This window comes from Tachysurus vachellii, chromosome 7 (genome assembly GCF_030014155.1).
Source record: "Tachysurus vachellii isolate PV-2020 chromosome 7, HZAU_Pvac_v1, whole genome shotgun sequence".
Taxonomy (NCBI): domain Eukaryota; kingdom Metazoa; phylum Chordata; class Actinopteri; order Siluriformes; family Bagridae; genus Tachysurus; species Tachysurus vachellii.
The window spans coordinates 9,304,193-9,318,900 of NC_083466.1; the positions used below are offsets into that span (position 1 = coordinate 9,304,193).

At 37.9% G+C, this 14,708-nt stretch overlaps 1 protein-coding gene across 2 annotated transcripts; it reads left to right on the forward strand.

The window, feature by feature from the left end:
- Window positions 1-1,575: 1,575 nt before the first annotated feature.
- On the forward strand, window positions 1,576-11,727 carry rgs20 (regulator of G protein signaling 20). 2 transcript variants are annotated; one of them, XM_060874157.1, is made up of 5 exons: window positions 1,576-1,670; window positions 3,818-3,993; window positions 4,436-4,525; window positions 4,945-5,179; window positions 10,246-11,727. In XM_060874157.1, exons 1-5 carry the CDS (start codon window positions 1,608-1,610, stop codon window positions 10,432-10,434), a joined length of 753 nt encoding a protein of 250 aa, XP_060730140.1. In that variant the 5' UTR covers window positions 1,576-1,607; the 3' UTR covers window positions 10,435-11,727. The 2 variants fall into 2 exon arrangements, with proteins under 2 accessions (XP_060730140.1, XP_060730141.1); XM_060874158.1 differs by having other exon boundaries at window positions 4,448-4,525.
- The last annotated feature ends 2,981 nt before the right edge of the window (window positions 11,728-14,708 follow it).

Consider the following 14,708-nt stretch of genomic DNA (forward strand, 5'->3'; position numbering starts at 1 on the left):
GAGCTTACACAATACCTCTATCTCTATCTGAATTGTATTCAATTGTAATGTTGGACTTTATGTATGAGACCCACTGAGCAAGTCCTGTAAATAATACCTTTTGTTTTGTACGTGTTTTCCCTTATATAACACTGTACATCAGTTTTAATCACTGTGTTATGACATAGTACCAGCAGATGCCAGTATTGCACTATGTGCAAATGCAGATCTTTCGTAGTACCTCAAACAGTGGCGTTATCATATACTGTAGGTTTCAGAGGGTCACATCTGTTACCGTTTAAGTACACCTTTTTATCTCAATTCTGACATCAAATCACGTATCTAGTAGGAATTTTACCTTTTTATTATTATTATTAGTATTACAGTCCTATCTAATTCGAGCAGAATTAATCATAATGTATCTAGCTAATGTTCATTTAAAACAGTTGCAAGTCTGACTAACTTTCTTGTGCATTATATATTCAGTTATTGTGCACCTATAAAACCAGTACAAAGAAATCATTAGGCCATTAATTGTTTTGCACCAAGACAATAATTTCATATTTTACAAACAAAACGCTCTCATATACAATTGTAAGTGGGTTTTCAAGGGCACTTTAGATAGTTAAGTGTTCTTAGCTTCCTAAAAGGGGATTTATTTCGAGCCTCTGGTGTTTGTTGCGAAGAGAAATCTTTAAGAGTTCTCTCACTTGGACAGCTGAGGAAACCCGCTATATTTCAGCTTATTAAGAGGTCCTATACCATAATGGGTTATATCGCTCTTTGCCATAAAATGTAAAAATTCCTGGACATGCCGTCTGTGCCATGCTTTTTCAAATTACTCTCCCATGATAAAACTGCAATACCTGACGAGCTTCCTGGTTCAAATCTTTACAGAAATATACCGTTTCAGTTATGAGTTGACGACTGAATAAGATGGAGGAGGATAGTTTCAGGACCATGGACAGAGTCTTGTGCTTTCCTTTGACGAAGCATCTATACACATCCAAACACTCATTCACTCATAATAACTAATCTTAACTAGCTCCACCTACTAGCATGTTTTAAGGGGTGTGGGGTAACGTGGGGGAACTGAGAGGACACGTGCAGGACATAGCCAGAAAATCCATACATAACGATACCGTAGCTCAAATCTGAACGTGCTGACTTTGGAGCTGTGAGGTTGCAAGCTACGTCTGTGCAGATGATTATAATGATGATGATGATGATGTTAAGTAATAGTAGTTGTATAATTATTATTATTATTATTATTATTATTATTATTATTATTATTATTATTATTATTATTATTAACCCCAGACCACAGTACTATAATGCCGTAGGTGAAGTACAATTTGCCAATTTTATTATGTATTAGGATAATAATAATAATAATAATAATAATAATAATAATAATAATAATAATAATAACAATAATAACAATAATAATAATAGCATTCATGTTTTTAAAGAGGAAACAAGCCACAGGGACGCGTTAAAAGCGCTCATTGAAGGTTCACAACGCGTCGGTGGCATGCATTGGATTTTACGCTACCGCCACCGCGAGTTGCGGGAGTCACGCATGCGCACTGACCACAAGCGGCCGGTCTTTAAAAAAAGGAATCCTTATGCCAACCGATGTAATCAAGGCGAAGAATTATCTCTTATCTCTGGGCATACATGGTGAAATTGTAAGTACGGGCATGACAGTTTCTATATACATATATGTAGCACAAAATGTCGATTTCGATGCGTCGTTTGTGTTTATTTGGCGTTTAAAAGCGGCATGTGAGGTCGCACTCGTCTGCCAGAGATGTCTTCTTCCCGATGGAGAGAGGATGCTGGAGCCCTTCACTGGGGCCACTTTCATATCCACTGGGGGGTTTATTTTACTGGTAGATCGAGCAGCTGAACCTGTTACAAACGACGTACTTGTTAATTGTCCTTCATGTGTCTCGGTTAAGGGTTTATTGGCTTCACGCTGTGTTTAATTTTCCTGATTTAATTTTTTTCTCTTCTGTTCCTTCTTCCATCGGGTTTTCTTCTGGCAACCCATTTATACCCATAGCTATAGGCCAGCTGTAGATGAGTAGCCTAATAGGACCCGTGTGTTCAGCATATGAGTGATTTTGTGTGTGTGTGTGTGTGTGTGTGTGTGTGTGTGTGAGAGAGAGAGAGAGAGAGAGAGAGAGAGAGAGAGAGAGAGAGAGAGAACACCAAACATTACTGAAATCGTTGCTTATGGACCGAAAGGCAGAGATCACTGATGAAGAGCTCAGACCGCAGTTGGAGATGTGCCCCCACCTCCTCCTCCTCCTCCCCCTCCTCCTCCTCCTCTTCACTGAATACTCCAACAGCTTTACCCAGAATACACAGCAAAAAAAAAAAAAAACTGTATGGAATTACCATACACAGTGTTATAGCTTATATCTGGGGCGAAATGATCACTACAGTGTCAATTCAGCTCTAAGGATTTTAGGCAGATGGTTCCTTATGAAAAGAACGGAACTCAGTGGATTTCTGTAGTGTGCAGTGAAAAGAGTATATCTGAGAAATATTATGTTTCTTATTGGACACTGATAAAGTTCAAAAGATATATTGCTCATGAAAGCAGCCTCTGTAAGCTCTTGGATGGCTCACACAGCAACATCCCCACTGTTAAGTCTACACTCACAACAGCTGTAAATCAAACATGGTGAATTGATAGCTATAGTTGTGAGAAAGACAAGCAACCTGAATAATAAAAGAAAACAAGTATGTAACAAATTCTGTGAACGTCGATCTATTTTAATTAGAAGGGAAGTTTCATTTTAAAACAAGGGAAATGTATTGATGGTGCCATAATCTTTGATAAATAAGCAGATTAATCATACTTTCATTCATTTATTATGTTTTGGGATACAGAGACATTCTTGTATAGGGTACTTAACTACTAATTAATATGAAAACTGCTTGACATGGAGGTTAAAGAAGAAAGATTTGGAATTACTGTTGGCACTGAATGTGTTGTAGAGATTTAAGCATTGTGCAGAAAGGTATCTTTTACTTTTTCACAGAAAAATAAAAACAACTTATTGTATCAAGCTTGAAGGTAGATAGAATTGCTATATGAGACTGCATTTCTGTCAGCTGTCTGTCTTATTTAAGCCACCAGAAAAAACAGGAAATGAAGCCAAATTCTTTTAAAAAAAAAGAAGAAAAAGTTTTTAATGCTTTACAGTTTGTCAATGATGTCCTGATTAAAAAGAAAAAGAATATGTAATATATCATGCAAAAGAATATATAATAATACAAAAGATAAAGGATGTATAACATATAATGAGATGATCACAAGCATCAAATAGGAGGTGCTCCTTCCTTTTACAGAAACAGAGGAGATATCACAGCTTGTGGGGGAGTGTGGCGTAAGACATGTTAGAACAGCTTTATTTATGGTCTAGTTGAGACATGCCTATGCTCAAAGATTTACTATTATTTGTCATCTCATGGGGTAAGATTAATTTGTATTGATCCAGTCATTCCTTTGCAAAGGGCATGGAAAGTAATTGTAAATAATTGTTTGCCTCTTCTCCATCCTCGTGTTGTTGTGGATGATTTTTTTTTTTTTTTTTTTTTTTAAATAAATGCAATGTCTAAAAGAATCTGAAAATGTCAGAAGACTCGACAATGGAAGAAGAACCTGAAGACGCAAGATGATCAAAAACCTCCTCCACCTGCCATGTCCTCATTATTGCATAACAAGCCACCGGTTTTATTCAATTCAATTAGATAAGACTGTAGCAGTGAAGAGTGTATGCAATGTTGGCTGTGTGGCTCAGTGGTCTGGTGTCTCCTGCAGCCCATGGGATCAGAGAGGATGGAGATGCGAAAGAGGCAGATGTCGGGGCAGCAGGAGTTGGTGGCGGGAGGCACAACGACGGGAACGACGCCAGCCCAAAATGAGCAGGCTGGTCAGGGTGAGCGTCCCTCAAATGCCTGCTGTTTCTGCTGGTGCTGCTGCTGTAGCTGCTCATGGTACGAGTCTTTTCATTCCTTCACACTGAACCTCATCTGCACAGTGATTGAGAATTTAGCTTGAGTCACTGCTAAGATTTAAATGAGGTGAGTCAGATGTCTAATTTCTTGGCTAGAATGAACGCTACAGCTACACTGGCCATGTGTGCATTATGCTATAACGCTCACAGCATTACCGTGCATGCAGTGTAATATGAGAGATTAGTTAGAATAACCAAGCAGTGAACACAAAAACATGGGCACACAGGTCAGTCATTAAACATCAGAAGCACAGATGTTCTATAAAAAAAAAATAATAATAATTATTATTATTATTATTATTATTATTATTATTATTATTATTATTATTATTATTTTAACCAGACCCTAAAAGCTGATTCAAGGCTTCGTAGTTTCCTGTGTGTAGTGTCTGTCGGATCATGATGTGCTTAATACCTTGCAGTCTCACTGTTAGGAATGAAGACAGGGAGGAGAGGAACCGGAAAGCCTCGCACGACGTCAAAGCTGAGGACCCTGGTGACTGTGAGGAGAGGTTAGTTAATTCATGTTGAAAATTAGATAAACCTCAGTAAGATGTAATTACCTTTAGCATAATTAGTGGGAGTGATGTAAAAGATTTAGCAAAGCATTATAATTAAAGGATCTGAAGGGAATATTACACTCAATAATGTTACTGAAATACTGAATACAAGGGATTACACCAATCAAATATGCAACACATACCAGAATTTAAAGTATTTAAGTAGCACAAAATAGCTTTAAATAATAACTCATACTGTTCATTAAATTACAATATCTGTGCCAAAAATACCTTCTTTTTTTCAGCATGTGCTTTACTGTACTGTACAAGCATCTGTGTTGACACTTTTTCTCGTCAGAGATAAAATCAGATGTTAATGTTGCATGTGTTGAATGCACAGTTCTGAACAAACCCCAATTTTATTTTGGCAGTCCAAAGCCCACTATGGATGAAATGTGCTCATGGGGGCAATCCTTTGACAAGCTGATGCATTGTCCTGTTGGACGTTGCGCCTTCCGGCAATTTCTGCGCACAGAGTTCAGCGAGGAAAACCTGCTCTTCTGGCTAGCTTGTGAAGAGTTCAGCAAGGAGACCAACAAGAGCATCATCAAGGAGAAGGCTCTCCTCATATATGAGGATTACATTTCCATCCTCTCACCCAAAGAGGTGTGTTCTTTTGTGTGAGTGTGTGAATGTGGATTTGTTTAAATGGAACATCACTGGAAAACACAGGCCATTCTGTCTCTCTAAGGGTCTCTATTTTTCTCTGACTAAAATATAATCAATTGCCGTATACAAAAAATAAATATCGCTAGTGTATTCACTATGATTTCATTTTGAACTTTTAATGAGTTCCATGTTAATACAGAAATAACATACCAAGTGCTACAGAACAAACACGTAATCAAAAGTAAAATGTTGATAATGACACTAGAAGGAACTATGGCAAGACCATGCAAAGATGAACTAAACAAAATGATATGACATAGGTGGAGCTAACTGACTGGATCTTCACATCATCCTTCAGTGTGGTTCTGCATGTTTGCCAAATCTATGTTTGAGAGTCTCTACCCATGTGTGCTGGACATTCAGTTATTACTTGTGGAACCACAGTCTGTGTAGGATTTTCAAAAATAATGGAGGCTGATAAGCAGAATGCATTAAAAGGGAGTGAAAACTATAACGAATTTTGCGTATACTAAGTCTTGTGGAGAAAAAAAACAAGACCTTAGTCAAGTCAGGTGGGGTCAGGTTTATCACATCTGTATACATCGGAATAAAATGTGTGACACATAAGACTAATATAGAACTAAACCCCACGGTGTGAGACAATATCTAAGCAGACAAAATACACAAATAGAAGAGTGAATACATACAATAGAGACACAGTGCATTGACAATAGAAGAGTACAATGTAGGAAAGCTGTAGCAGTAATCTCTCAGTATCCTCCCTGTTATTGGTCAAGTTCTTTCTCTTGAGCTTGATAGTTTGTCTGTGGTGCCCAGATATGATTACTGAATGCTAAATGTCTTTTCATGATCTATTTGATTTCATAAAAGAATCGAAACAAAACTTTAGCAACCAACTATGATTGGAATTGTCTCCTAACCCCTGGATTGTCTGGGTTCAGGTCTTGTGTCAGCTGTAATGTATTCAAGATTGCACCGATGGTTCTAAAAGGTTCTTAGGTTTCCTTCAACCACTGCCTTCAATTCCTTAAAGGCAGCTTATCGATCAGCATATTTCATTTTCCTACTTTGTAGTTACTTGTCAAAAATATGTTAGAAAGGTTGTCGTGTCTTTAAGATAACAATGCAATGTAAAAAGCTCTCCAATGAGTTGGATTATGGAATCAAGCGGCCAGAGCAAAGGAGAGGAAGTTAAATGTGCATATCAGTTTTCAAATGCCATTTAAATGACAAAATGGTGGATTGGTGAAAGATACAAATAACAAATGCCTTGAAACTGGGAGGGGAGCATTATCAAGGCCATAGGGCATGAGTATTTGTAGGTCTTTTGTTGACCCATGTACAAATACAAATTAGATTTATTTCACTCTGATGATCGATTTTTTAAAAATAAATTCTTTTAAAAACTGCAGCTGCTCAGTGACCATAGGGACTAAATGGATAGACTAGTGAAACTTAACTGTTGCAACATTAAGGCTTTATAGGAATTAATAAATCATTTAGCACCCAGGACAAGCAGATTTCATGTCCAAACTATTGGTTATATATTTGTTGCTGCCTATAGAACAAAGTAGGTTCACGAAGGTTTAGAGAAACAAAAAATACTTTTCCCTTCTGAGTTTCACAAAGCAAAGCTTTTCACTTATTAAGCATGTTTAAATGTAATGCACTGAGTAATAACCTGATGCAACACATCTGTATTTACAAATCCCTCTCAGCCAAGAGTTGATATGGTTAATGGTAGAAGGAATTTACCTACACATATTGTTTAGCATGTTCAGGTGACAAAGGATCTTTTCAGAATAAGGAGCACACAAGTGTCTGGTAAGACTAATGAGCCTGAGTAAAATAAAGTGGATTGAACAGAGAAAAAGACACTAATCTGATATATCTTATATGTGTTTATAAATAAAGGAAGAGGATAATGATATGGTAGAATTGTCCTCACCCTGGCAATCTTTGTCCTTAGTCTGTATTAATCCAACTATCTAACAAGTTGGACATAGAGTATGTTATTATATGTTAGCTACCACCTTTTAACCATGTCATTAAGATTCTGTTCAACAAAATACTATACATAGGACAATTATCACAACCCACACTGCACCACGCTCTCTCTGATCCTTCAGCACTGCTCAGTTTATCCCACTATCTCTCAGAGTACAAGGAAAGTATGCATCAAGACTCTTTTCTGTTCTGGCACCTACAGTAGGTGGTGGAATGAACTGCCCTGAGACATCACTAGAGGTCTTCAAACAATATCTAAAAACCTACTTCTTTCTGAAATACGTAAACTAGCACTTAAAAAGGTTGGTTGTGTGCTTTTTTGCTGTATTTCCGAGTGAAACAGACTGATGAGTTTTAGTCTGTTGGTATACTTAGTACAATGACCTAGTGAAGAACCATCAATACATTCACTGACAGAGACTTCAAAAGCACTTCTTTAAGTCACTCTGCATAACAGCATCTGGCAAATGCCATAAATGTAAAATGTTAATACAATTATTAATCATTAGCGCATCTTCTCGCCTAGTGGGCAAGCTAATGAATTTATGATTTTTCCTCTTCTGCTGCAGTAGTTAAGGTTCTGAGCTTGTGAGATAACTTTGGGAAGATTGTAAGTTTAAATCCCAGCATTAATATATGCAGGATGTCCTGTTTAGATAATTTATGTGTGGACATAGCCTGGTAAGCTTCTTTAAAACAAAAATGGGAAGTGAAGCAAAAAACCCTGCGAATCGTACTCCATAGCTTTGCTTTAATTCACTGTTTTCAGTAGCAAAGTGTTTAAATATGTCTATGTGACAGGATAGTGCCAGCAGAACAATTGTGCAATTTCCTGGAAAATGAGGGGGTAAACAAATAACATTCTTTTAGCTGTACACCTCCGTTAGGTCACAGTAACATGTAGGAGTGACAGTTTCCTATTTATCACTTGGGCTTTCTACTAATGAGCAAGCATGTGGTAATTGTAGGCACTTAGGTGACCGAGTAAATATCCCTCTCGTTGTCCAGTCTAATACAGTTTGTGTTGTCATCATGCTACCTTCTGTGTAAAGGAAGTAGTGATATCGTGAGTTGGATTCTGTTGACAGTATGTGCAAATATTAAGTTATCTACCAAGTTATCAACAAAGAAATTGCCTGTTCCTTCCAAATATAAGAGGTTTTTTAATTAAAAAAAAATAAGACCAAATGGAAATTTCACTGCACCAAATGAACATTGCCAATAAAGACTTTAGTAGTTTCCTAGCAAAGCTTTAACCCCAGGTGATGCAGTATACCAGAGACTGTTGAGGTGAAGTTCCCTGCTGACACTTAGGGTATGAGTCATGTATTTGATCCTGATTGCTGCTCGACCAGTTCAGTCACTGTTTACTGTGATGTTGGAGTTCCTCAGATCTTGTAAATACTAGATGCACTAGCCCACTTTGTGGTCCCTGGTAAATAGGGTTAGGTTCATTAATGAAGAATATTCAAAGGTTTATTCAAAAGGTTTAAGAGACTATTAAGTGTAAAGTGTCTATTCCTTCACACAGAGGTTTACAAAAGATTTGCGCAAAAGAAAAATATCTATTCGGCCACTGGCATTGAAGAGAGTGTTAAAGTTGAGAGCAAACTCAGTTGATGTCTGATTCCCTTGACTAATGTTCAGGAGCTTCTACTAATTTTTACGGTCAGGACAATCAAATACTGCTTGAAACAGCACCTGACAAACCCTTACAATGAGCAGCAATGTGTCTGTGGCTATTTTGGGAAAGTTTATACTTAAATTGTTGTTGTTTTGAGAAAAATATAGAGTCTACAGTATTTGAAAGCTCTTTTTAGGTCAGCTATTATGTATATGTGCTAGGAAACTATGGGTATGGGTTGATTTCTCTCCATGCTAGCAATCTTGGCAGTGCAGAGTTTAATACAGTATTTGTGTTTGTACACTCTGTGGGCAAAAGTATATGGACAGCACAATATAATAATCACACCCACATGTCAACTCAAACTGTTGCCTCGAGGTAAGCACAATATTCTTTAGAACATTTTTGAATGCTGTAGCATGAAGATTTCCCTTTTTTCCAAGGTTGATTTAGAAGAACTTGAGGGACCTATACTCCAACCTCAACCCCACTAAATATGTGATGAATTAGAGCTCCAGCTACTGAAAAGTTTTCTCATTTGACATCAGTATCTGACCTCATTAATCACCATTGTGAACAAAGAAACACAAATCCTCACTGCCATGTTCCCAAATATAGTGGAAAGACTAGTGGAGGCTGTGATATCAGCAAACTGGGACCAAATCTGTGCTAAAGGCCACAGTTGAAATGGGCACAAAGGGGTATGATAGTCAGATGTCCACATATTTGTCCATTTAGTGTATATGTGTTTAACATCAAAATATTCTACCAAAATCTTGAGGTGGAGAATTTTTTTAACCAATCCACCAACCATACTGTAGATGTAGCCATAAAATGGACAGTGGGTTAAAATATCCATAGAGGCAACAAATACTAAAAGACACAGGTGTAGCTGATTGACTGGACCAGTGGTGAGTAAGCCAGCGATCAAGAGCCAGGGGTAAATAAATAGCAAAATTATACTAAACTGTATGTGTAAAGATTTTGTCAGTCAGGTTTGGCACCAGAAAGATAAACATTGATGTACTGAGTGGTTAATGTAGCTACAACTGAAACATTCCTATCCTGTTGGTTACAAATTTTAATTACTGGGGTGTTGTGGCCCAGTGGTTAATGCTTTGGGCTATTGAGGCAACACAACCAATCTACCAAGCTTCACTTACATCCCATTTTAACTGTAGGACTTTTTGAACTTATAAAAAAAAGCATCAGTTAATGTACCCAAATGTTACAAAAAGATTAAACGAGGTATAATGCAATGGATGAATGTAAATAAAGAATGTGCTCCAAGATTCCCAGTTCAAGGTCAGGTTTATGAAAGAAGGTTATTTTAGTATTTGAGATTAAATTTCATATAACAGGATTTTTTTATTATACCGTTAATAACAGAATAATTTTGTTCCTCTGCCAGGTGAGCCTGGATTCACGTGTCCGGGAGGTAATAAACAGAAACATGCTGGAGCCCACTTCTCACACATTTGATGATGCCCAGCTCCAGATTTACACGTTAATGCAAAGAGACTCGTACCCACGCTTCATGAACTCCCCTGTCTACAAAAACCTCCTCAAGAGCGTCTCGGAGCAATGTCCCGAATCATAAAATCTCTGTGATCCCACTCGAATTCTCCCTTCCCTGTCCTCATTTTGGGTTCATTTTTCATTACGTGGAGTTTGTTTAAAAGGACCTTACAGTGGGTCCTCCCAGGGATTTTCCACATTAGAGATCTGTACCTGAACAAGACACTCAGGTCTCCAGCTCACTGGAATTTTAAAACACTGTCTCAAATCTCCTGAGGGCTCAATACCACAAGTACTGCTACAAATCAACATAGCAAGAAGCTCCAAAGGATTATCAGTGCATTTTCATATTTTTAAGACAAATTATCTATTTAATTTGTGTTTTTAATTGTTTTAATCACGTTATTTTTTTTAAAAATTTACTTTCAAAGATTATGTGATGCCCAATGTGGGTTATTTACAGTATACACATTAGATATATTTATGAATTTATAGTATTTTTCCTCTTGTCTTAGAACATTTTAAGAAAATGGAATTATGGGTACTAGACAATACGGATGAGAATCAAAGATCAAGTCAAGGCAACACATCAGCTTTACTCAAAGGAATCTGTGTGCTGCCCGATATTGTTTCATGACCTGTTCGTGCTCAGAATAGCTTAGCATGTCTAATCGGAATAAATCTTTCTTACTTATTGTCAAATCACTATTTAATCAGTCAGTGAAACCTTTACATTTCTGATAAAAAAAAAAAAGTAAAAATGAAATCTTAAAATGGCTTTAAAATCGGTGGCTATTATATTACACCCTACTACAATGCAGTCTGTAGGTAAACACGATAGTCCTTGTATTTCAGACTTAATTATCTTGAACCTTCTTGATACTTGGTAGCAGTTGTGATAATACCCTCTGAGATCAAGTTCCAATCATTCTTTCTTTAATACAATCTTGACAAAAGCTGTTTTGTGTATGAATTATTGCCTCACCAATCTAGAGCTGGTGAAGAACCAACTACACAACCAACTACCAAATTCCTTCTTGGTAATTATTCTATAGTTTTGTCTTCTTGACATGACTTTACTTGGTTTACCTAATGTGGACATTCATTCATTTCTGGACTTTATGCACCAAACCAATGTTTTATTTAAAATCCTGGCATTACCTGGTAAAAACCTTCTAGTGTCCAGTTACCTCCAGACCTCACATGATGACTAATCTTATATCTTAATCTTATATCCAAAACTGTGCATCCTAGAAAGCAGGCACAAAACTATACTAATGTAAACTTAAGTATTAAAATAATCATAATGACTTATAGCTGTCTTGAGATGAGTATAAAAACTATTTTATCAAATATGTTTAGGTTTAGATCAGCATTTCGCAGTCCTTGGTCCTCAAGTTCCTTTGTGTTGTTAATTATGTTTTCTTTTTCACATTTTTTCTTAGTCTATACTACAGTTCACTCAACTCTCTAGCTAATTAAAAAATCCTCCATGAGGTAAAGACATTTTATTTAAATATGTAACACAGGGACACTTCGAGAGCAAGATTTGGGAAATCGGATTCAGATTCCCAAATTTTGGCTAAACAGATAAGTATTTAGGACTCTTATTTGTAGGTGACACCAAAACACCAAAGTAGCCAAATTCAGTTAACTGTGGTATTACTCGCTTATTCTCTGAAAGCACAGACCAGAATCGGTGGCCAAGTTTTTTTTTTGTTGTTATTGTCGTTGTTTTTTTTTTTTTTAAATAGTTTTGTAAATTATTTTGTTGCCTCACTAATGTCGCTCAAAGACAACATCCTCACTCGGGGAAGTGCCTTGACATTCAATTATGTGACATGTCTCTAATGGCAATAGTTGAATCAAACTCTTGCCACAGAAATAGACTCTGGGCCTTTGATCAATTTCTGATGTGATTTGTCCTGATGTGACTTCTGAAATTAATTCTTGCACTTCATTCGTGTGTAGGTTTGGTTTTTGTATCTTTTTTTCCCAATAATCCATTTTTTTTCCATCGCTGAATTCATTACATTTGAATGAAGGAAGAGTTTCAGGAGATTAGGACGATTCAAAAAGTGTGATTGATCCGAGTCCAGACACGCTTCTGCCAGTATGTAATACATGAGGGTACTTCCGCTCATTATTTACTCAATATGTGCTCAGTATGAGCTGATGGATTCACTACATAGATCAACCTTAATCTAAGTCAATGGTTTTTAAGTGATACTGCCTATATTTTTATTTCTGCTTTTCTTTTATTTGTTTCATTGGTGTTGTGAAAAGTACGCAAGAGTGTTATTTTCCAATCAGTTTACAAAAAGAGTATACATTTTTAAAAGGAATAATATCTGAATGTTTACAGTAATCTGTTTCTGTTTTACTCTGAAACTGAGAAAAAAAAAATCTGTGGGCATTTGAAAATCTTTAAGATGAAAATAAAGCACAATAATTTTACAGTTTGTTTTGCTTTTGTGTTATAACACACACACATACACACTGACACACACCATTTCCATTCATATCTGCTGGTGTTTCAAATGCATGTGACTGCAAATCCAAATATTAATTCTTGGGGACAAACCTGTGCTGCTGTGAGCAGTTGCATTGTTTTGTGGGGTTAACATGGAGCATAATAGTGGGATCGACACTCCTCTTCTGGAGAGGATGCACCTGGGAAGCTCACAAAAGGCTACACACAGCTCACTTATAAATCATAACGCACTGCTAGAACCACACTGAGACACAGAGAGAAGGCCCAGCTGTCTTTTTTTTTATTGTTGTGTTTATTTTGTCGTTCATACAGTATAGTGCGTTTTCTGTCTTCTAACACCTAAATATTAGTATAAAATGCAATGATTTAGAGAGGTTTTAAACCACTGCCTCATACCAGCCTTATTCATATGCACATATTATCCAGATCAAAAACAATCAGCACACAGCTGTTTGTTATTCAAATAAGGCACTAATACGAGGCTTGTTAAAACATCAAGGCGGTGGGAGGAAATGCAACAAAACCCATTTGCTAACAGTAAATGGGAAAGATATTCATATGCAAAAGCAGGACATGAATGTGTCATGTGAGAAAGTCCCACACAAAGTAGAGTCGTCTGCTTCACACGCTGCCTTACAGAATACACAAGGAGTAATACACAATGAGGGCATGAAGTCCTAGGAAGACGATGTGAAGGAAAGAGGCATTTTATTCCTTTTTATACCACAGCAAGTCACCAATACTTACAAACAAATCCTACTTATTAAATATAGTTTTTATCTGTTTTAGTTACAGTTAAGGTAAACAAACTGGCTCCTGTTGTTACTTACAGGAACAGGATTTCTTTCTGTTCTCTATCATGCAGTCAGAGCAGCGAAAATAAATAAATACAGCATTTCATGTTATTGAGGAATCGTTCCCTCCTGATTTTGTAAGAAAGGCTTTACTTCTGACACTGGAGACACAGGACACTGGAGACACTGGTCAGTGCTGACAATGGAGACACTGGTCAGTGCTGACACTGGAGACACAGGACACTGGTCAGTGCTGACAATGGAGACACAGGACACTGGTCAGTGCTGACACTGGAGACACTGGGCACTGGTCAGTGCTGACACTGGAGACACTGGTCAGTGCTGACACTGGAGACACTGGTCAGTGCTGACACTGGAGACACAGGACACTGGTCAGTGCTGACAATGGAGACACAAGACACTGGTCAGTGCTGACACTGGAGACACAGGACACTGGTCAGTGCTGACACTGGAGACACTGGTCAGTGCTGACAATGGAGACACAGGACACTGGTCAGTGCTGACACTGGAGACACAGGACACTGGTCAGTGCTGACACTGGAGACACTGGTCAGTGCTGACACTGGTCAGTGCTGAAACTGGAGACACTGGACACTGGTCAATGCTGACAATGGAGACACTGGACACTGGTCAGTGCTGACACTGAACACTGGTCTTTGCTGACACTGGAGACACTGGACACTGGTCAGTGCTGACATTAGAGACAGTAAACACTGGTCATTGCTGACACTGGAGACACAGGACACTGGTCAGTGCTGACAATGGAGACACAAGACACTGGTCAGTGCTGACACTGGAGACACAGGACACTGGTCAGTGCTGACACTGGAGACACTGGTCAGTGCTGACAATGGAGACACAGGACACTGGTCAGTGCTGACACTGGAGACACAGGACACTGGTCAGTGCTGACACTGGAGACACTGGTCAGTGCTGAAACTGGAGACACTGGACACTGGTCAATGCTGACAATGGAGACACTGGACACTGGTCAGTGCTGACACTGAACACTGGTCTTTGCTGACACTGGAGACACTGGACACTGGT